The following is a 24,509-nucleotide window of genomic DNA, read 5'->3' as shown; positions in this document are numbered from 1 at the left end:
TGCGTGAATGCTTGTGGGTTCTGTGGTGCTTGTGTCTGGATGTGCTGCCCTTGGGTGTTGAGGTGTGTGCAGGCTGGTCTGATGGTGTGGATGGGATAGGCTGAGGAACAGGAGACAGAGACAGGGTGGAGGCAGTCAGAAGAGGGAGGCTGGAAACAGGGACAATGGCTGCCGTCAGTGCTGAGGCCAGAGCATTGAACGATCGTTGATGGGCAGCCTGACCCGAATGAATGCCCTCCAGGTAGGCATTGCTCCGATGCACCTCCCTTTCTACCCCCTGGATGGCATTCAAAAGGGTAGTCTGCCCAACAATGATGGTCTGAAGGAGGTCAATGACCTCCTCACTGAGGGCAGCAGGGGTAACAGGGGCAGGGGCTGAGGTGCCTGGGGCGAAGGAGACGCCCGCCTTCCTGGGCGAGCGGGCACAGAGCGTAGTTTGAGGGGCTGCTGGGAGGGCGGGGCTGGTGCGCTGGGTGGCGGCTGTACCTGTAGAGGCGGGGGCCTGGATGTTGCCGCCACCGCTAGGGAGCTCCCATCCGAGGACGTGTCGGTGTCGCTGGTGTCACCACCGGTCCCCGTTGTGGTGCTCCCCTCGCCCTCCGGATCACTGGTGCCCTCGGTGTCTGTTCCTGGGCCCACCGGGGCCTTGTGACTTGCAGCTCCCTCGTGCTCCGATGCCAATTCTCCTCCGCCTGATGATGCTAATGCACACATGCACAAGAAGATGAAGAAGAAGGGTGGAGGGAAAAAAACCAAGACCAGGTTGAGTGCATGCAATGTCAACACCGTTGGCGGAGAGGACAGACACAGGAGCCTCATGCACTAAGCCGCGCATTCGGCGTACACTACTCAGTACTTCTGACTAGGACAACAGGTCTAGAGACGACAAAGGCGCACATGTGTGATGCTGGACCATCGATAGCTGTACTTGTCACCCTACAGAGGTGGGGGCCGGGAGCACAGGGCCATGCCTAAAGGAGAGGACTACACTACAGAAAGCGCCCTGGCCTAATGTCACCCACAACCCTCCTCCCCCACCCAGACGCCTCCACTGCGCAGAGAGATAGCAGATTGTGCTGATACTCACCCCCTTGTGTCTGCTGTGATGTCCTCAAGCGCCCATCCAAATCAGGGTAGGCCACCGCCAGGATCCGGGACATCAGGGGGGTCAGGGTACGACTGGCACCCCTCCTAGGTTGGGAGGCCATCCCCAGCAGTGACTCGGCGGTCTTCCTGGTCCCGCGGCGGATGTCCTCCCACCTCTTGCGGCAGTGGGTGCCCCGTCTGATGTGGACCCCTAGGGCCCGGACTACCTTGGCGATGGCACGCCAAATGTCCACTTTCTGATGGGCGCTGACCTATTTGACATGTACAGGGTGGGAAGGAAAAAATCATCAATTTTCTGCATGTTAGATGCGATTGGCCCCCCCTCCCCAACCTTGCCATATGGCACATGCTCTCATCTGTCGTGCGTTGCACTCCTCATTCGCCCCCCACCCCACCAACTTACATCCACCCCACTCCACACAGGCATAGCCCATTCAATGTGCACCCAGTGTACTTACCTGTTGGTCTGGAGGACCGTAGAGTAACGCATACTGGGGAGGACCCCATCCACAAGTTTCTCCAACTCCTCAGACGTGAAGGCAGGGGCCCTTTCCCCAGTCGCAGCAGCCATTGTCACTTCCAGACTGAGGTCACAGCAGCACTTGCAGTATAGGTCCTCTCCTGTGGATGATCAGGTCTCGAGTGATTAAGCAGATAGAAAATGGCGGTCACGCCCGCGGCGGTGCATACCACGACCGCCGGCGCACCTCGTCATTGGCTCCTGAAACCCATAGGCTTCAATGTTAGCCAATGCGGCTTCGTATAGCGGTCTTCGACCGCCTACCGCCACGGTGTGCCACGCCAGCGCATTGACCTCACATCCCATTGTCCCACTTCACAGGTCAGGCAGCCGCCATTTCAAGGGCCCACATGGCATATTTTGTACTGCGTCACACAGGCCTAGGCCTTGCATTGCCACACATACACGCCTTTCAATACATAGATAATCGTGTGCTCGGCATGCTGTGGTGAACGTACCTGTGATTTGCTTGACTCTGTGCTCCATGTTGTCCTTCCTAGGCACCGTCCGCTGGGACTTGCGAGGAGAAGGATGAATCCTCGCGTGTACCGACCGCTGGTGGACCTGTCGACAATGGAAGAACGCCATATCATACTACGATACCGACTTGACCGAGCCACTATACATGAACTGTGTGCCCAGCTGGAGCCAGCCCTGATGTCCCCCATCCGCCAACCCACAGGAATTCCCCCTCTAGTGCAGGTTCTGTCAGTCCTCCATTTTTTGGCAAGTGGCTCATTCCAGACAACAGTGGCCATGTCATCTGGAATGTCTCAGGCTATGTTTTCAAAAATTTTGTTTAGAGTGTTGTCTGCCCTGACGAAACACATGCGGAGCTACATTGTATTCCCTGAGGAGGTTGATTTGGCCACTGTGAAGGGTGATTTGTATGCCCTTGGACATATCCCCAACTAAATTGGTGCCATTGATGGGACCCATGTGGCTTTAGTACCCCCAAAAGACGATGAGCAGGTGTACAGAAACAGGAAAAGTTACCATTCTATGAACGTCCAGGTGGTCTGTTTGGCTGACCAGTACATCTCCCATGTGAATGCCAAGTTCCCTGGGTCAGTGCATGACGCGTATGTGATGCGTAATAGCAGCATCCCTTATGTGATGGAACAGCTACAGAGACAACGTGTGTGGCTAATTGGTGACTCTGGTTACCCCAACCTGCCTTGGCTATTGACCCCAGTGAGGAATCCCCGGACCAGGGCAGAGGAACGGTAAAATGAGGCCCATGGGCGAACTAGGAGGATCATAGAAAGAACCTTTGGCCTCCTGAAGGCCAGGTTTAGGTGCCTGCATATGACAGGGGGATCCCTGATGTACTCACCAAAGAAGGTGTGCCAGATCATCGTGGCCTGCTGTATGCTTCACAATCTGGCATTGCGACATCAGGTGCCTTTGCTGCAGGAGGATGGTCCAGATGGTGGTGTTGAAGCAGCTGTGGAGCCTGCGGAGAGTGAAGAGGAGGAAGACGAAGAGGACGACCCAGACAACAGGGACAGAGTTATCCAACAGTATTTTCAGTAGCACACAGGTAAGAATCACCCACGCCATTTAACATTTACTGAAAGCCCCATGCATCTTTACTTTGTGTATTTCCCCCCAGTTCTTTTAAACTGATGTTTGATTTTCCCTTCCCTTTTCAGTGCTGTATGACCCACTGCATGACTTCTGCTTGGTTAGCCCATGGACTAATGCTTATTGACATCGGTATGTTGTCATCACAAAAATAACAGAACATTATTGATCAGTAATGTGTTATACATTTGTAAATAATACAGGCTGACTCCTGAATGATTTCAGTGCAATGAGTGATTTATTTTTAGTGCTAGATATTGGTACATGATATTAAAACGGTGATGGGTGAGGGTGGAGTTATGTCCATGGCAGAGCCCAGTTCTCAGTTTCACAGGTGGATTTTCCATATGCCTGTGGAAGGATGGAGCAGGGGCAGTTCAAGGTTGGACAGGGTGACACTGTGGGACAGTGGGATGACATCAGGGGGTATCTTATGCTGGCGGGGGTCTTGGCATCCTACTCTGTCTTCCTGTGAGATCTCAGGTTCCTCTTGCGGGGTGGTTGTTCTTCAGCAGGAGGTGGGGTTCTGGTGGCCCGTCGTTCTGTGGGGGCCTCCTGACCACTAGCGCCGGCGGAGGTGGTAGGCTGTTCCTGGCTAGTGACAGGGGCCCTTTGTGGTGCCACATGGTCCCGCAATGTGGTTTCTATCCGGTTGAGGGCCTGGACTATGGTCCCCATAGCGGTAGCGATGTTCCTGAGTTCATTGCTGAACCCCATGTACCGTTCCACCTGCTGTGCCTGGATCTCGGTGAACCTGGCCAGTACCGTCGCCATCGTCTCCTGGGAGTGATGGTATGCTCCCATGATGGTGGTGAGGGCCTCTTGGAGAGTGGGTTCCCTGGGCCTGTCCTCCCCCCCCTGTCGCACTGCAGCCCTCCCAGTTGCCCTGTTTCCCCAGGCCTCTGTCCCCTGGACGGTGTGCCCACTACCACTGCCCCCAGGTCCCTGTTGTTGTTGGGGTGTTGGGTCAGCCTGGGTGCCCTGTAGTGGCAGACACACCGCTGATTGACGCGTCCGCGAGACAGAGGCATGGGCCCGCTGGGTGGGAGCTGTGCTGGTGTTCCCAGAGGGGGTTGGGTCTGCTGTGGCCTGTGTCTGTGTGTGGGGAACCGACTGTCCAGAGGTCCCCGATGGTCCGGGCTGGTCATCAGGTTCTAGGTCGACAAAGCTGCTGTCCTCGCTGGGGGCCTGTTCTGGGGGTGGGATGGACAAATCTGGACCCTCCGTGGCGGTGTGTTGGCGTTCGGGCCCTGCAGGGGTAAAGGAGTATGGTTATTGTTTCTGTGTGTGCCATGGCGTGCATTTTGAGTGCCCTTGTCCCCCAGTGCTGGCATTCCCTTGTGGGAGGTGTTGTGAGGGTGGTGGGGGGGGGGTGTATGGGTATGTGCAATGGTCATGCTTTGGTGGTGGCTGTCTATGGTTTGTGTTGGCATTCAGGGGTTGGTGTTGTTTAGGGTGGGTTGTGCTGGTGAGACATTGGCAGGGAGGTTGTGTGCTGGGGGGTTGAGATTGGGGGTGAGGGGGGGGTTGGCATGCTGGTGGTTGGGGGGGGGGTGAAGTAGTTGAGATTCGACTTACCAGAGTCCATTCCTCCGTGTACTCCAGCGAGGCCATCAGGATGCAGGATGTTTACTACCTCTTGCTCCCATGCTGTGAATTGGGGTGGAGTGGGTGGGGGTCCGCCGCCAGTCTTCTGCACAGCGATGTTGTGTCGCGACACCATCGAGCGCACCTTCCCCTGTAGGTCATTCCATCGCTTTCTGATATCTTCCCGATTTCTGGGATGCTGTCCCACAGCGTTGACCCTGTCTACGATCCTTTGCCATAGCTCAGCCTTCCTTGCTATAGTGGTGTGCTGCACCTGTGTGCCGAAGAGCTGGGGCTCAACCCATATAATTTCCTCCACCATGACCCTGAGTTCTTGGTCCGAGAACCTGGGGTGTCTTTGGGGTGCCATAGGGTGGTGTGGATGAGGTGTGGGGTGGTGTTTGTGGTGATGTGCGTGGTGATATGTGGTGATGTGTGCGTAAATGTGGTGTGGGTGATGAAGTTGGGTTCCTGTGTGTGTTGGGGTTTTCGTTTGCTGTGCTCGCTCTCTCTATCTCTATCTCCTTCTCTCCGATTTCCAACTAGTGGGGGTTTGTGGGTGATGTGGGTGTGTGTTTTATAGTTGATTGGATGTGTGGGAGTGTTGTTTGTATGTGTGTCAGGTGTGTGTATTTCAAATTGTCCAATGTGGCTGTGTTTTGGAGCTGGGTGTGTATTTTGACCGCGGCGGTGTGTACCGCCAATGGAATACCGCGGTTGAAAGACCGCCGCGTGGATTCGTGGGTCAGAATGGCATGGGCGTGTTTGTGTTGCCGTAACGGTGGAGGTTTGGTCATCTCCAGTTTTCCGCGGCCCGCTGATGAGGCGGCCTTCCTTGGATGTCGGATTTTTGGCGGTTTCACAGTTGGTGGTCAGAATGACCGTGGCGGTTTACCGCGGCGGTAGAATGGCGGACTTCTGACCAGCGGTAAGGGCCTTTTACCACCGAGGTCAGAATGACCCCCTTAGTCTTTTTGTTTTGATAGAGACATTCCGGGTTAGTTTTTTGGCACTTGAAGGAAGCTGATTAACTGAACTGTTGAAACAGTCTGAGAAAAACTTTTGGAGAACGAGACTGTTGAAAGTAACTGGAAAAGACATTGATAACCTGATTTGACTTTTGAAACCTGATTTTGACAAGCTGCTTACCGATTTTGACAAGGGATCATGGAAGTGAGACTTAAAGCTGTAAATAACTGCTGAAAGAAGAGTTGTTTGTTTTTTATTTTTGCTGCATTTTTTTCTAAATTTTCTTCTGCTTTCTGATTCTTTACACATCATGAGGAACATTAGCCAGCAGGATAGGAATACTAGGCACTGTAAATATATGAGTATTGGTTTGGTGATTATGTGCGGGATATTGTTTGTGGAATTGATTGTGGGTATGTCTGTTCTTGATAAGAGTGAATCCAACCACACTTCTGCTTTTGAGACAACTACTGTACTAACAACAATAGAGAAGTTTAGGTTAGATGAGAAGTATTTGCATGAGGATACTAATGCACAAGAAGAACTTTCTTCTAATGTCTTCTATCGTTTGTTGAGTGAGTATGTTGAAACGATGGATGTGAGGAATTGTTTTGTGTGTACGCAGATTCCTTCATCAGTTGAGGAAGGAGTTGCGCACCATAGCTTGCCTTTAACATATGGAATAAGTTGCAGTCTGCTACTAACAAGATTCTATAACCAGGAGTACATTCAGTATTTCCATTCAAATTATGACATGGTGTTTTCGTTTGTCCCTATAGTTAGGTATTTGAGTAGAGTAGCTAAAGATAATGACATAGTATTAGTTAGAGTTTTCTTTGAACCTACATTGAAATTTGGCACAGCTTATGCACACCACAATAATATAACATGCTTGCTTACACCTTTAGAGAAAATCTTCTTAGATCACAGAGATGACAGGAAAAAGGCATTGAAGGAGAAGTTAGAAAAAGGCTTAGAGAAAAGGACTTACAGGAATGATTAAGCTTATAGTGCAATTAAAACGCAAGGGAAATTAGCTTTAGATATGCAAGACGTGGGGAAACTTTGTATATATAGGCCTAAATCATGCACTGACACTTTATTTATGGGAACGAGCGAATGTAGACATGTTTTTTTTTTCAGAGTAAATGCACGTTTTTGTTGAATGGACAGGACCCAGCTATTCCTGGGATTTATTACATCTGTTGTCTTAATGCTTATTACCGTCTTCCAAGAGGAAGGTATGGGACATATTACTTGGAAATAGTTTTCCCAAAGATTTATCAAATGAATGATTTGAAGAAGTTCCAGAAAGTGAATGAATTACATCATATGAGAAAAAGGAGGGAGTCTCCTTCTGGTATAGTGGGAGATATATTTGGAGCAATGATTCCTTCACTAGGAGTTATTCTGAACTCAATATAGATTTGAAAGTTGTCTACTATTGTGGATAACATGCTGACATATTTTTCAGGGGGCATGCTCCTGATGGACACTGAATTAGCTGCTGAAAGAGCTATGATTCTGCAGAATCGTCTTGCTTTCGACATTGTTTTAGCGAATGATGGTGAAGTCTGTAGAATGATTAATTCTTTGCGTTGTTGCTCATATATTCCTAATAATAGTAAAGAAATTAGAGACTTAATTACTAATCTGGCTAATGAAAATTCTGATTTGAAAGAATTAAAAGAACCACGTGTTTGGGAGAAGATTGGCAAAGGTATTGCTTCAGTGGGAAATTGGCTCAGCAACATTTGGAATGGGATTCTATTAAAAATCTTGCAGGGGATATTAATTACTGTGGTTTGCCTAATTGGAATATGGGTAATGTGTAAATTATGCAAAAGAATTACATTGAAATAGTCAAAGAATGATCAGAGGAGGGAAGAAAAGAAAAGGGAAAAATTGTACAGGGAAAATTCAAAAAGGGAACAAAGGTATGAAAGGATTGAATTCATAGAATTTTAGCTGATGCAAACATTTGTGAGTGGTAATAAGTGTGATGACACATTTAGTCCTCAGAGGAGAGATTGCTAGCACAAGTGTTTTAATAAAAATTATTAATGAGTGTTCATGTATTCTGAGTAATGGGTTTGTGTAGAAAAGATAATAACAGAAAAATAATGCACGCATTTGAAAATGTGATCACGATGAGTGGTTGCTAATGTTCACGAAGTGTACTTATTAATAGTTTAATGCCATGAAATATTAAGCATATGTTTGATTAATGTAGTAATATGTCATATTAAAAGTTATGCATTATGTATTAGCTTTATTAATTGTAGGCCTTAGCTTAGTGAAGGTCTTGGCCTAGTTGCCAGGCCTCATGTCAAGCTGTATTTCTTAACGTTTTATAAATGGCTGTCCTAGATAGTTAAACTGTGATTTTCCATTGTAATTTGTAAATGTGTTCTCGCTGGGTATGTTTTCTCATGAGAACCAACTGCTAGAAGATGCTGTTCTTGCTGAATGTAACATTAGGTGTGTAAAATGTATAAGACTGACTTTCTCAGGAGGAGAACAATGGAGACACTGACTGGAGTAGAAGCTGCAACAATATTTTTACCTGACGAGCCAGATGATGAGAACATTGCAGGAAAAACCAAGCAGCGACATGTGAACGGAAAATTGAGATCCCTTGACCAATAGGGATTTGGGAAGTAGTTTTAAGGAATTTAACTTAACGAGAGTGCACCGAGGGAAGACAGCCCTTTGCCCATTTTCTTGCTGACCGAAAGGTCAATATTTTCTTGTGCATATTGTCAAGAGACGTGCTAATCTTTAATGCTTAAAGACTTTGCATTTTCTGAACTTTGTTGCTGAATCCTGATGCCTTGCTGATCGATTGATGTCCTGCTGACGAAGACTATCTTAGCTTGCCGATCCAACTGAGGAGAGGTATTATTGTACCGATATATGAGATTCATATTTGCTTTTTCTTTCTAGGCACCAACTGCACTGTTTTGCGAGAGCCATAGTTAGATGTTTTTCCAAATTTGTGTTACTAAATTGTTTTGCATAAAGCCCAACATGCTGATGCTAATCTGGTGTTAGTTAAGGATCCTCACTAATGAGATCTGCTAATAGGGAATGATGCTTGATACATTTCTTTGCTGAATCTACTTGTATGTGATCTCATTTGCGAAATTGTTCTTGTTGTTAATTTGCACGTAACCTTAGAATGTGTAATAGTTCAAGCTTTGATTAGATTACATTTCTTCCATTTGGTTTGGACAGCCAGTGTTGTTTCTGTACATGTATCATTTGATTTTGAGATTAATTTAGATGACGTTAGCATTGTTAATATAGGGAAATAAATATTCTAACTTTTACTAAAAGGTGTAGTTATTCATGACTGAAAGGTCATGGTGTGTGACAATTACTGACTCTATTAATTATTGTCATTTATTATCATTCATTTTTGATAATGTGTATTGGTTATTGATTATTGATCTGTACATACTGGAATTATGGTGGGATGATCTTAATTGCGAGTCCAAAGGTTCATCAACCTATTTGCGTCCCCTTGTAAGTTTACTTATTAAGGTCAGACGCGCTAACCCCCTCACCTGCAAAATGTATTAAAGGGCCCCTCTTTCTCCAATGTCTCACAGTATCTCACAGATATTCATTGACATTTGGCTGATTAGAGCCCTTTGAAGGACTGAAGGGACCTGCGTTACACCCCTAGAACTGGGAATTCTTTCTTTGGCAAATAATCCAATTGCTTCATTTCCTCAATCAGGTCCTTACTAGAGCATTGCTGACTTTCTGTAAGTGTCCAGAACCGTTGTGTTTGACAATTTCCTCGAAAGGTGGCCACTTGAGGATGCTCGATTGTCTTCCACACCAAATTAGTGGCCAAACTTTTGACATTCTCACAATCATCACCATGAAGGGGCCAGGCGATGACCACACTACACAATGCCTGCTCTTCATGCGTTCTTTTGGAGTGTAGTGACCTGATACACTGCTTGACCTCAAAGGAACAGGTGGCATAAAAACTAAATGGTCCTAGAACATATGCCTGGAGAGGAAATGAAGTAAATGGTACTGGATTTTCCAGCTTGGAAACAGTTCATTCCGTGCTGAACAGCACTCAATAAGGCAGAGCAAGGGCACTGAACCAAGAAATAGATGCAAATGAGTAGTAATATGTTGAAAAAGGATTACATTAATTTCCGGACAGTAAAGTTGCCAGTTCTCTCCAGAAAGTACAAAGCACAGAATGACTAGGGACACCACATTTCTCTGAAAAGGACATAATATAATCTGTCTCCAAGGCAAACCTCAATTTCAAAAGAACTGTACAATCAAAATAGGTGTGGTGGCAATATAGTTTTACAGCTTTATGCAGATGTAAACGCGTCCCTCAATGACTAATTTATACACTTTGGGACTCGTGTTAGGCCAATGAATCTTTTGACCCTGATTGAAGACACCTTAGGACGAGATAGCTAATCAACATGTCAATCAATACGTCAATAATATCATCAATACTTATTACAACAATGCATTTCATCTTAGTTAATGACATTTAATTAAACTCAGGACACCACCATGACCTTTCAGTCATGAATAACCACACCAGTTTAGTATGATTTGTGTGATATTTATTCCCTATTGATTACAATTCTACTAATAAGTTTATTAGTCTCAAAACCAGAAAACACATTAGCATAGTCACAATATGGCAACTCTGATAAGATTTCATCAAAGCAAGAATTACGAACATCAGAACATAACAAGGCGTGAACATAGGCTATCCTTAGCAGAGTATCATTAGCACGTTATTCAGCAAAGCATAGATTCAGTCATTTGTCAGTTTAGTGAACCCCTTAACTAACCTCGAATTAGCATTGGCATGTTGGGCTTCATGCAAAACAATTTAGCAACACCAATTTGGAAAACATCTAGCTATGATCTCTGTCAAATGAAAAGCAGTTGGTACCTAGAAAGGAAAAGCAAATAGACAATCACAATTTCATTGTCATATAGTTACCCTCCAAGTTTGGGTCAGCACTCAGGTTCGGTCTTCATCTTCACGACATCAGTTGATTCGCCATCAGTCAGGAACTCAGCTTGGGCAAAAGGGGCACTTCCCTCATAAGGAGGTAAAGTGTAAATGGGCAATCTAAGGACAAGGACGGTTCTAACTAAAATTATCAAGTCACTAGTCAAAGTGACAAAGTGTCTAGATCATAGCAATTCGCATCAGCATCTCTCCTAATCTCTCTCCTATCCCTCCTGTTCTGATTTACTTCCTGGTGTCAAGGGTTTTTATCCCCTTTTTGTTGTACATCCCCCTAAAACCTAATTGGACAAGGGGTTGCACCCCACTATCTTCAACCAACTAACTTTACATTAGGTAATCAAATTTGTCACCCCATAACAGTTCTCATGCATTTTATTGGTCCATACGATTGACGTCTTTAGAGGTAGAATGTCGGGTATGATTTCATCCTTTTGTAATTCTTTGCGCATCTTCAGTCAGTAGCTCCATTGTCTGTACCGGTTTAGGCGACCTTGTACCTAACAGTAATCTACACTGTTGCATTCAGCTAAATATTTCTACAAGCAAGTTGAACTTCATGAGAACGGATCTACTATAGTTACATTCAGCTTATAGCTTGAAGAAAAAAACAAGAGTTCATGTCCTTTAGCAAGTCAGCACACTGCACGTTTAGAAAAACACATTTAATATGAGAGTCAGGCAGCTAGGCCTCGACTTATGCTAACTAAAGCCTAAAGATTTATTATCAAAACTTTAATAACATAACCATTAATAATTAGTATGAAATCGTCTTTAGATGTAATAATTTCATCAACATAGTGATTTTTATTAGTCCCCGTATACATTGGTGGCCACTCCCCGTGGTCACATTCCAAGCGCACGTTTTAGCAAAACATATTAATACAGTTTCTATGCGGCATTATTATACATTAGTTCATAAACATTTAATGTGAATATTAATTATATAAGCTACGCTCTCTCACAGACATATTCCCCTTTTCACGATTTCAAGCCCCAATTATTGGATAGGTATTTGAACAAAGAGCTCGTCAGATTACTACGTTAGCAAAACACCTTCCCCATAATTCTTAACTACTACTTGCTTTTAAAGTAGGGACAGTGCAAAATATACGCTTATGGGCAATTCTAGTTTTTAAACAAACAGTTCAATATTATAGCATTGCAACCTCCCTTAGCTGCGGGGGGTAGGGCTAGGTTTTCCGTTGTGAAGCAATCTAAGTATTACGGAAGCAGACATGCTAGATGGCCACGTTAATTTCGAATGTAATAACATGTCTTTTGTACTTGAGGAAGAACTGGTTGAGTTAAATGGCGGCCCTGCCGATATCATGAAACAGAGATAGTCCATTCCTAAATATCTCAGAAAAAGCCAATTTTTGGATGCCTGAGGGCAAGAAGGTACAGCTTGTATTGCGTACAAGTAGGTGATTTCGGGATTTTTACTAACATTTGCTTTGGAGGCTTAACGACTTTCTAGGTATGATTTGTTCCAGTGCCTCTGGTTTTTTACATACAAATGTTAGTAGTTATGAGCTACTTTAACCATAACTTACAGTGAACATTTTCTTCAATAAATTTAGTTTTTATGATAATATAATCCGTTCAACTCACATATTACTTTTATTTCACTGTGTACTGTCCCCCTGGGCTGTGTGGTGTAAGGGATGTCCTCAGGACTTGGCTTGCAGTCAGACTGCGTCACTCTAAGTGACACACCTGGCTCTGATTTACAAACACAGTTTCCTTGTTTTGATTCGCTCGTCGGTCAGTTACACTAGTCATGATGTACTCTGTATTAAATAGTGTTAGAAATGGGGTCTTTGGTTGGCAGTCAAGTTACCCCCTGTCCAAGCAAGGACCCTCACTCTAGTCAGGGTAAGTCACACACAATACAAATTATTCTGTGCCCACCCTCTGGTAGCTTGGCATGGAGCAGTCAGGCTTAACCTAGAAGGTAATGTGTAAAGTATTTGTGCAATAAATCAGGCAATAACTCATTTATGCACCACACAAAATACACCACACAGTGTTTAGAAAAAATATATAATATTTATCTGATTAAATGCAGGTCAAAACGATCAAGATTTGATAAGTACACTTTGAATTATCACTACAGAAAATTATAAAAGGAGTTTATAGTTCTTAAAAAGCAAAAAGTGTCTCTTGCAAGCACAAAGTACCTGGTTTGCGTTTAAATTCTCCGCAAGAGACCGCAGAGGAGGAGATGCGTGGAAAACATGAGGCGTGTGTCGATTTTTCCAGCGCACACAGACAATGCGTTGATAAGTTTTCACGAAGGTGCATGTTTTGCATCAATTTCTGGCACGAAGACTGTGATCCTCTCCGGGTTGCGGGGTTTTTAGACGCCCCGGGGACAATGGCGAGAAATCCTGGGTGTGTGGGATGAAGTCACAGGGGATGCGTCGATCTGGTGGGTGATGCGTGGAAATTTCTGTTGCACTGCAGGTGCTGCGTCGATTCTTCTCGCAGGAAGTCGGGCTGCATAGTTCCGGCTCGGCTTTGCCTCGATCCAGTGGGCCGTGCATCAAAGTTCCAGTCGCAACACTGGTGCTGCGTCGATCTCCTCTCAGGGAGCTGCCCTACATCATTCCGGTTCGCGTGCAGTGATTTTCTCACAGCGATGCAGGCTGTGGGTCGTTTCTGGCAGACTGTGCGTCAAATTTTTGCCACAAAAGGAGTTCTTTGCAGGAGGAAGTGTTTTTGGTCCTGAGACTTCAAGGAACAAGAGGCAAGCTCTATCCAAGCCCTTGAAGAGCACTTCTCAGCAGAGACAGAGGGCAGCAATGCAGCAGGGCAACAGCAGGGCAGCAGTCCTTTGCAGAAAAGCAGTAAGGGGAGACCTTTGGGCATCCAGGCAGTTCCTCTTGGTGGGTTGCAGGGTCTGGTTCAGACTTTCTTCACCAGTGGTATCTAGTCCAGAAGTGTCTGAGTTGGTAGGGTCAGAGGCCCTGTTTAAATACCCAAATGTGCCTTTGAAGTGGTGAAGACTTCAAAGTGTGGCTTAGAAGTGCACCAGGTCCCCTTTCAGTTCCATCCTGTCTGCCAGTGTCCCAGTAGGGGGTTTGACAGTCCATTGTGTGAGGGCAGGCCACTGTCTTTTCAAGTGTGAGTGTCAGGCCCTCCACCCTCCCAGCCCAGGAAGACCCATTCAGTATGCAGATGTGTGCAGGTGTGACTGAGCATCCTGTGTTTGGGTATGTTTGAGTGAAATGCACAAGGGAGCTGTCAAGTAACCAAGCAAGACGTTGATTGTAGGGCACAGAAGGATTTAAATGCAGAGAAATGCTGACTTTCTAAAAGTGGCATTTCTAAAATAGTAACATTAAATCCAACTTCACCGGTCAGCAGGATTTTGTATTACCATTCTGGCCATGCTAAATATGACCTTGCTACTCCTTTCAGATCAGAATCTATCACTCAAACAGTATATGAGGGTAGCCCTAATGTTAGCCTATGAAAGAAGCAGGCCTCACAGCAGTGTAAAAACGAATTTAGGAGCTTTACACTACTATATAAACTGCACAGGTACATGTCCTGCCTTTCATCATGCCTGTCCTATGGGTTACCTAGGGCCTACCTTAGGGGGTGACATATGTAGAAAACGGGGAGTTTAAGGCTTGGCAAGTACTTTTAAATGCTAAGTCGAAGTGGCAGGGAAACTGCACACACAGGCCTTGCAATGGCATACGTGAGGCATGGTTATGAGGCTACTTATGTGGGTGGCACAATCAGTGCTGCAGGCCCACTAGTAGCATTTAATCTACAGGCTCTGGGCACATGTAGTGCACTTTACTGGGGTCTTACAAGTAGATTAAATAAGCCAATTGGGTATGAACCAGTGTCACCATGTTTTAAAGGAGAGGGCATATGCACTTTAGCACTGGTTAGCATGGGAAAAGTGTGCATTGCCCTAAAACCAGCAAAAGCAGTATCCAGAAAGTGAAGGGAGGAAGGCAAAACGTTAGGAGTGACCACCCACCCTAAGGCTGCCAGGTTTAACAAATAGGAATAATTATTGTTATTGTTTTGTTTGAGTTTTTTGTTAATAATTGGGTTGTTGATTGGCTGGGGTGTAACCCTTAGTCAAACATCAACCACAGTCCTATTTAGGGTAAGTATCAGGCCAACTCTATATTAACCTGTGCACCCTCTGGTAGCTTGGCACAGAGCAATAAGGCTTAAGTTAGAGACAGTGTATGAAGCATTTGTGCTACACTTTAAACAGTAAAACAGTGGAAACACCACACAAAAAAGAATATCACACCTGGTTAGAGAGATAGAACTTTATTTATGGAATAAAACAAGACCAAAATGACAAAATCATATAAGCAGAACTTGAGTTATGAATTGAAAAAGAATAAACTTTAAAATAACCGGGGATATCTGTTTTTGCCGAACCGGGAGAAAATTAAAAGTTCAGGTCGACCATGATGGAGCATGGGCTGGCTACCAGGACCTCTTTAGGCCTGCTGAACCAAAGAATCTTAAACTTAGTGGCAAAAGTGTTGTGTTGGTTCCTAACCATGCTGTTAAGGAGATACACTGATTTTCCCCATGTAGTCCAAAAGATGCATCGATATTCCTCACGCTTTAATGGTGATGCGTCAGTTCTGAGATGCGGTGGAGTTCAAGTGCGGGTTCCAGCAGCATTGACATGCACAGACGATGCGTTGAATCTAAAGAGAATAATGGCTGTGATGCGCAGTGTCGCATCAAGGCTGTCATCAACTGAGATTCAGGAACCTTGTGTCGAAGAAAGTGCTGGAATGTTGGTTCTAAAGGCGATGCACTGGTTCTGTTCCACGCAACAGCGGCAATGCATCAGTTCTGCCCACACACTGGCAAAGATGTGTCAATCCTGCTCATGCAGCTGAGAATGTGTCGGTTCCGCTAAAGCAAGCACCTTAGGTCTATTTCCAAGTGTCCAGGACTGGGGTGGCAGGACAGACTCATGGATGGCAGAGTCCAGGTGCTGGAGTAGGGTGGCTGGAAGTCTGTTATGTCTCTGAGACTTCAGATCAGGAGGCTAGACTGCTAGCCCTTGGAGTCACTCTGGGTTCTGGGTTGTAGAGGTGGAATTCAGTCCTTCTCACTCCCAGGCAAGAAGGCAGCAGGTCAGCACAGCAAAGCAAGAGCCCAGCAGAGTGGCAAATCTTGTAGCAGCACAGCATCTTTTTGTCCTGGAAAATATCCACAGGTCCAGAAATATACTGAAGTTATGGTGTTAGAGATCCAGCCCTTTTACCCAGTTTGGCCTTTGAAGTTGGGGAGACTTCAAAGACATGCCTTTGAGGTACACCAAGTCCCTGTTCTTCCTGCAGTGGCTCCAGACTAACTACAGGGTTTTATGAAGCCCTTGTGTGGGGACAGGACACAGCCTTTACAGGTGTAAGTGAGGCTGTGGCCAGCATCTCCCTCCTATCCTGCCCAGGACAACCCATCAAGGCATTTCAATTCACCACTAAGCTCCCATTGTGTGTGCCTGTCTAGGAGGAATAGACACACACACAAAGCCCAGCTGTCACCCCATGCCAAGACATGTGAGTGGAGGCAGACAGCAGGCACCAAATGGCTCAAGTAAGAAAATACTAATTTTGTAAAAGTGGAATTTTCAGAATTACAACTTAAAATAAGACTTCACCATAAGTTGTGATTTAAAATGTGGTTCCAGAGAAACCAAACTTGAAAATGTTCTCACTTCCAGATAGTTATTTGCATTTATTATAAGGTAACTTCATTGCTTAACTATGGGAGAGATAGGCATTGCAGTATTGAAAAACAAATTTAAACATGTTTTGTCATATAGATCTTAAAAGTACCTGTCTAACTTCTAAATACATTGCACCCTGCCCTTGAGGCTGCATAGAGCCTACCTTAGGGGTACCTTATATGTATTATAAATGAAGGTTTGGGCCTGGCGAAAGGTTTATTTGCCAGATTGACATGGCCATTTAAAATGTACGTGTAGTTTCTGCAATTGCAGGCCTGAGGCATGTTTAAAGGACGCTTGAGTGATTGGCACAATCAGTGCAGCAGATACATTTAATTTACAGGCCCCAGGCACAGGTAGTGCACTTTACTTGGCACTGCTAAGTAAAATAAATATGCTAATTTGGTAGGTGCAAATGTTACCCTGCTTTCGAGGAAGAGCACAAGCACAATATCACTAGTTAGCAGTGGTAAAGGGTGCAGAATTCTTAAGCCAGCAAAAACGAAGTCAGCAAAAACAGGTGACCTGTAGGGCAAAACATGAGGGGAAACCATGCCAAGGACAATTACTAGGAATAGTAGTAGTAGGAGTAGGAGTAGTAGTAATAATAATGTGGCTCACATAACAAATTGGCATGTCTCCTACTGGTTTGTTAATAAACCAATTATGAGTATTCTATTATACAACAGCATGTTTTTATATGACTTTTTAAGTAGCCCAGATAAGATTAGGCAGGATAAGATTCTGATACAATGATTAGGCTGGAAATTAGAAGAAAAGTCTTTTTTTTTACATTCACCCTTGTAACGGAATCTGTGTGGCTTAAAGCTCTAACGGATCCTAAAGAATGTCGAGCTACAAAACAAATGAGCGTTTTTGCACCATTTTCCACATGTCTGTTTAACATACTGGGCTGTTATTCACAGACATATTTATCAGGTTTTAGTAGGCAATTTGTATCCTTGGAAGCCTGTGAGTGTGTTTTTCGTACAACCGATAGATCCCAATGTAATTTCAATAATTATTTTGCACACCAAAAAGATTCAACATCTAGCATGCAAACACACAATTTATTACATATTTGCTATAAGAAACTTCTTTATGTCTGTCTGTTGATGTCCACGATTTAACTGAATTGTTGCATCATATTTTCAGGTACAAAGATCTGGCTGTGACAGAAATGGGAGAGAAAACAAAGGTGACTCCTGAGGAAAAATGTCGTCATATTCTGATGAAGTGTAAACTTCAGGGGAGCCAGGTTTGTGTTACAATTCATGGCTCAACATTGAAGTGACTAATATAAAATGAAAATTGTCAAATAACTGAAATCAAAATCATATATACGTCATCGATTTGCTGTTAGCTTAATTAATAGGTGGACAGTGTGGGTTCTTATGCAAAAAACAATAAGGCCTATCTCCCTGCCTGCTTTGTTTTTTCTTGTGTAATTTTGAGGGTGTGAGAAGACAATGTTCCTTATGCTAGGCATGACACCAGTTCTGTTTTCAGGCTTTGCCTGCACAGCGCTTGCTCTATGCTTGTGAAATCTACTGTATTTAATATAACTCTTAAAAGGGGTTTATATCCCACCACTGCTTTCCATTAGTTGGTGTGCTACCACTTACTTTTCCTTCATTTCTATTGGCTGTAGTATGTCATTTTGTATTGGTATTCGTGTGTTCTTATCAGTATCCCATGGCACAAGTGTTCCTTTTCATCTACGTTAAACTTTGTGAGCAAGCGTGTCAGCACCGCTGCTTGTTTTCTCCTTCCCCAACCACTTCCCCGGGCTCAGCAGCTGGACCCCCTGTGTTACTCCTCCCACAGATTCGTAAACATCTTCAATGGGCACCGCTTTATCCTCGGCCCTCACTGTGAAGCCCAACCTGAGCCTCTGCCCGCACAGCTTCCCATTGGACAGGGACCTGAGCCCAAGACAGACAGCAAAGAGACACACTGAGTCATTCACAGGTGAAATGCACTTAGCTGAGAGCCACAGCATCTAAATGCAGTCCCAAGAACAGCCTGAGCCTCTGACTCTCTCACGTATGCCTATTTACTTCCCCTGCCTGTACACGCACACCGGAGGGAGCCAAGTCGCGAGCTATCTCCTCACTCCAAGTGCAGACTACCCCTGCAGCTTACACCCACTTCACATTAATTTAGTGAGTGCCAAGGCAGAATTCAGCTTTTGGTGGACAGTATATCAGAGGTCTGTAGTGGTATCTCCAACACATGGTCTGCCATTATTAGCCTATAATCATGTGTTGCACACACTGGTTGCCTCATATACTATTGATAAATAGATTGTGCCAGTCTTAAGCTTTTGCAGAGCACTGATATTGTCTTGTAGCATTTTGTAATTGTTAGAAATGGGGTCTGTAGTTGGCAGTGGTTTGCACCCTATCCAATTAGGGACCCTCACTCGAGTCAGAGTAAGGGCGTCACACAGCTAAGAGAACCCCTGCTCACCTCCTCAGTAGCTTGGCAAGAGCAGTCAGGCTTATCTCAGAGGCAATATTTAAGTATTTCTATACACACACTTACACACACACACACAGTAACTTAGTGAAAATACCACAAACGTATTCCACACCAATTTAGAAAAATAGCTAATATTTATCTGAGTAAAACAAGACCAAAATGGCAAAAATCCAACAGACACAAGCAAAGGTATGCATTTTCAAAGATTAAATCTTAGTATAGCACTTAGAAACACAATAGCTCAAACTCAGGCTATCACGACGTCTTGATGGAGTCATTCCCACCAGTCCGAGGCCACTAGCGTGGGAGTGCGGGCTGGTCATGGAGTCGCACGGACAGCAGGTACAGTACCTTGGAAAACAAGGAAACAAAAACGTTGGACGGAGTTGGGAGGTGAGGTGTCGCTGGAGCCAGTGTTACGTCAGTTCCTTACTGCTCCTGGGGAGGTGAGGCCTCGGTTCCTTACTGCTAGGCAGGGGAGCTAAGACATCGGTTCCTTACAGTTGCAGGGGAGTTGATGCGGCATCAGTGGTGAGGCATCGTTTCCTTACAACAAGGCAGGGTCAATGATTCCAGCAGGTCAAGATGCAAGGCATCACTTTTGCGGTGTCGCAGTCATACCACTGTGCCACAGGTGATGTGATGGAGTCAGGTGTCACGGACATCAGTGACACAGCACTTGGGACTCACGCTGTGGAACTTTGGAGGCGCTGCAGTGGCATCGGGTCTGCGACATCGGTCGCAATCATTGCACTCAGCGGGGACCACAGCTCTGGTCCAGGCAACAGTCTGGATTCAGACAGCGGTGCCAGTTCCGAAGTCGCTCTGGAGTTGATGTGCTTGTTTCTTTTTGGTTCACCAGAACTCACTCCCAAGGGCCCGGGAACTGGATTTGGCACCACTTGGCAAGTCAGGAATCTCAGCAAGAGAACCCAGGTGCTGACAGATGAAGACTTTGACGTCCCTGAGAATTCTTAACAGAAGGCAATCTCATTTCAAGCCCTTGGAAACCCTTTGGAAGCTGGATGTAGAAAGCAAAGTTCAGTCCTTTCACCCTCAGGACAGAAGCAGCAAGCAGCAGGCCAGCACAGCGAAGCAACAGGCACGATGGTAGTCCCTCCTACAGCATCCACCTCTTCTTCCTGTCAGAATGTCCTCAGTCCAGAAGGATTCTAACTCTGAGAATCCAGTGTCTATACCCATTTCTGTCTTTGAAGTAGGCAAACTTCAAAGAAAATTCATTGTAGTGCACATGACCCTACCTTTCTCTGCCCTAGGCCCAGACACACTCCAGGGAGTTGGAGACTGCTTTGTGTGAGGAAAGGCACATCCCTATTTGGGTGCAAGGGTCAGCTCCTCCCACCAGTAGCCCACTAGCTCAGGAAGACTAAACAGGATATGAAGGACACACCTCATCTATCTTTGTGTGACTGTCCAGAGTGAATTCACAAACAGCCCACCTGTCATCTTGACCCTGACGTGTATTCCACAGACAGGCATTGGCTCTGAATGGTGAAACAAGAAAATGCATTTCAAACTTACAATTTAAAAACCAATTTTACCTAAAGATGTATTTTTACATTGTGAGTTTAGAAACCCAAAACTCCATATCTCTATCTGCTCCCAATTGGAAACCACACTTAAAAGATATTTCAGGATTATTCTTGTGTTACCCTATGAGAGAGATAGTCCTTGCAATAGTGAAAAATGAATTTAGCAGTATTTCATTATCCGGACATATAAAACACATCAGTAGATGTCCTACCTTTTAAATACACTGCACCCTGCCCACAGAGCAGCCCCTACCTTAGGGGTGACTTACTTGTAGTAAAAGGGAAGGCTTGGCCCAGGCAAGTGGATGCACTTGCCAGGTCGAAATGACAGTTAAAACTGCCCACTCAGACGCTGCAGTGGTAGGTCGGAACATGTTTACATGGCTACTCAGGTGGGTGACACAATCAGTTCTGCAGGCACACTAGTAGCATTTGATTTACAGGCCCTGGGCACACATGATGCACTACACTAGGGACTTACTAGTAAATCAAATATGCCAATCATGGCCAAACCAATACCATTTAGACACAGAGCACTTGCGCTTTAGCACTGGTCAGTAGTGGTAAAGTACCCAGAGTCCAAAAGCCAGTAAAAACGAAATGCAGGACTCAGTCAGAAACAGAAGGTCAGAGGCAAAAAGTTTGGGTATGATAATTCAGAAAGGGCCATTTCCAACAGTACTTTTTATAACAGTTTACACTCTGGCCAGAAAGTATGGTGGCTTGTGGTGTCATGAAGAATGCTGTTTGAAAGCAGTGACAGGTATTGTGCATCACAAGTAGCCCAGCTCTTGTGAGGAGGAGGCAGTAATACAGATGCGCACAGAAAGGGGACGAGAGGTAAATTCCGAATGCTTTCACTGTTTGGCCTGTGAGATGCAGCTCGAATTGCACCACCACCCACTTAAACAGACACAGCTACTGCTTCCAGGGTGCACCCCAGGCACAGCCAGCCCTCAAGAGTGCTTTTCAACTCCAAGGCCTCAGACTGATCTAACCCCAGTCAGTGAGATCATAAACGGTTTTTGTAGCTAGCTTGAGCTGAAAATGTTTGCAAGCCTGATATTACATGAAGGGAAATGCAGTCAGCTCACGCGGGCATGACCTGCTCCTCTCATGCCATCACTAATTTGAGACTAGATAATTGAGTTTCTTAGAAATATATGGGATGAATGTCACTGGGCAGCCAGATCATAAGATCCATGTGAAGGGCTAGGAAGCCATGAGTCTTGTCCTTGAGGGACCCACTCATCCTCACACAGGCACAACTACAATTCTGCCTTTCTGACGTCATCTGTTTGTGGCAAACGTCAGCCATTATGGTAACTTAATGTATTTATCTGAGTATGTATTTATTTATGCAAGCATTTATTTATTGGGAATCTTAAGCTTGAAAAGAAATGCTACGCCTACTGTGCAAGAAACAATGCATTAAATATAGGGTTGGGTGGGAAGAGAAAAATAGTGAGAGAGGGTGAACAAGTCGTGACAAGACAAATGAAGCTGTTACATTGAGCATTATACCCCAGAGCACCGGGAGTGTGGCAGGTGCATTTTCAAGTGAGAATAAAGCCTCATTCTTAATTTAGCAGCGATCAAAATTGGGAAACTAAGGTGTAAATTCTTCTACAGGTCAGCTATCTCCCTAGTTGCCTCCCTCCTACCTCCATCATAGTTTGTTTTATATAGCGGGAAAGTTTTGCACAGTTTTGTTATGTGGCTATGATGAAGATCACAATGATTGAAATGCATTGCCAAAAACCTTTTGGACGTGGAGTGCACCTTGCTGTCTATGAGAGAAGAAGGAGTTTCTTTTAAAATATATGCAGGGTCCTGGCTTCCCACTTGGTGCCCCAGCCTCGTAAGGTGGATGTGATCAGCCTCAGCTTGGGTGTTGTTTTTATATATATATATATATATATATATATATATATATATATATATATATATACAGTTGTGTGATCATTGCAATATGATAGAATGTATATTTTATTTTTTTTCAATGCCAGAAAAATATTGGGTTTTTCAGCATTCCAGATTTGGAATAGTCTCAAAACAAAGAGAATATTATTTGTATTTGGTGAGTTTTTGGGGGGTAGCGGGGAGAGAAGTGCATTTATTTTAAACATTTGCAATTTCTTTTCCATGTTTTAATTGCTTTTGTAATATGAAATTTGTTTTGTACAGTTAAATTTGTCTTTATCTACAAAGTTATTTTTTTAGTTCAAATCACTTTAAAAGTTTTTATTTTGTTATTTGTTTATATTTAGCTTGAAAAAAAAGTTTAGGGATGAGAATAGTAAGTCTAACTTCTCTGAAATACATCACTTAGGCTGTTGACGCTAAGATTTGAGTGAGATTAGTGAAGCCCCTCTAAAGACCAACTCTCCCTGGTTTTGCTTATGTTGCAGAGGTAATAGTATAGCCAACCCCTCATTAATCCAACATGTTCCTTACTGTTGCTTAGATTGGAGTGGGAATGATAAATCTAATCCCTCGAAAGTCCAACACTTACCCTGTTTATACTTAATTTATAGAAGGAATATAAAATCTAACCTCTCCTAAGTGCAACATTTTCTGTACTGTTGTTAAGACTGGAGTGGGAGACACTGAGGAACTGATGCAGAAGCTCCCATCATGATCAGCATCTAAGAAACAGCCTCTGGAGGCTGCTGCCATTGTTAACACTAGGAATTGTGTCTGATGGCCCCCATCAGCAAAGAAGAGAGATACTTTGAGGCTCCAAAGCACTATTTTTGCTGGCCGTTGGTTGCCCCAGCTGTCATGGAGTAAAGGTGAAACAGACTGGATTGCCGAGGATCTAACCCAATCTCAGCACCTCTATGCCCACAAGATCTGTGGTGAGGAGAGACTGTTGCAGCTCAGCATCCAAGCGGGGCACGAAAGCAGAGATATGGCAGATGAGAGGTGCCGCTGCGTTGAGCTGATGTGAGGCGGCGCTTCCATCGGTCACTAGCAATCACCCCCACAAAACGAACCCAGTATCCTTGGAAGGGCATATTAGTTGTCTCTCCGAGGGTGGTAGGGGCTTGTGCAGATGCAGAGACAGCCCTCCTATGTGCAGATGCATCTTTCTTCAGCCCAGTCCCTCCGCTCTCTCAAAAGAATGTAAGAATTTCACATTCGGTTACAGTAAATTTTGTACAGCTGTGTCTTTGACATGCTCTCATTCTCAGTTCAACACCATTTGCACTACAGCTAAGAGACAGCCTAAGGCACAAGGAGGCACTAGAAACAGCTGCAATTATTGTGTGGGATTGCTGTCTCTTCCACAAACATACAGGCACAACATCATGACACTATACTCAAGGATGAACAAATCCCTAATCAACTTATATACAATGCCTCCCCCGACCTATTACTAATGAAGCCGCATTCAGTCCGTAAAACATCCCTGGGAAATCATTAAAGGGAGCAAATATTGCAAAAGTCCACCACAATCAATCTATGCTAGGAGGGCCCAAGAGCATGTATGTTCAGCAAGTAGACAGAAAGGGAGACCAGTGTATGGTGATTAATTCAGTTACTTTGGGGGACCTCTCCCCTGTACCACTGCATTCCCTGGATGTCAAGGAAGATCTTAACAAGCTGCAGCCATGGACTTCTGCTACTTTCTCCACTAGCGACAATCCTCTCTCCCTCCTCACCCCACAAGGGGATACTCTGTTTCTTATTAACTCGGCCCCTGCAAAAGTCCCTATTATTTCTGAAAAACCTTGATTTCTTCTATTTTGCCTTTGCTCCGAAGCCATTACTGGGGAAAGCAAGATCTATTCAATCTCCATGGAACAGAGAAATGATTCAAGGACTAGATTGCTCAAGACTCGCACAAAGCACAACGACCTCAGGGGTCTTAAGAGGGACATATTACACAGCATACCCATCAAGTCCAGAATCTCCTACTGTTCAATCTAA

The 24,509-nt window shown here is 44.8% G+C and overlaps 1 protein-coding gene across 1 annotated transcript in view; it reads left to right on the top strand.

Annotated features, from left to right (window-relative positions):
- The window catches only part of MYO16 (myosin XVI), a 2,485,855-nt gene that overhangs the window by 1,875,173 nt on the left and 586,173 nt on the right, over window positions 1-24,509 (top strand). Inside the window, exon 28 of the mRNA XM_069204246.1 lies at window positions 17,692-17,794. Within this exon, the coding sequence (XP_069060347.1) occupies window positions 17,692-17,794 (103 nt within the window). The remainder of the gene's footprint in view (window positions 1-17,691; window positions 17,795-24,509) is intronic.

The sequence above is a fragment of the Pleurodeles waltl genome, chromosome 8 (assembly GCF_031143425.1).
Source record: "Pleurodeles waltl isolate 20211129_DDA chromosome 8, aPleWal1.hap1.20221129, whole genome shotgun sequence".
NCBI classification, from domain to species: Eukaryota; Metazoa; Chordata; class Amphibia; order Caudata; family Salamandridae; genus Pleurodeles; species Pleurodeles waltl.
Note: the sequence above shows the minus strand (reverse complement) of the source record. Positions and strands in the feature narration are given on the sequence as shown.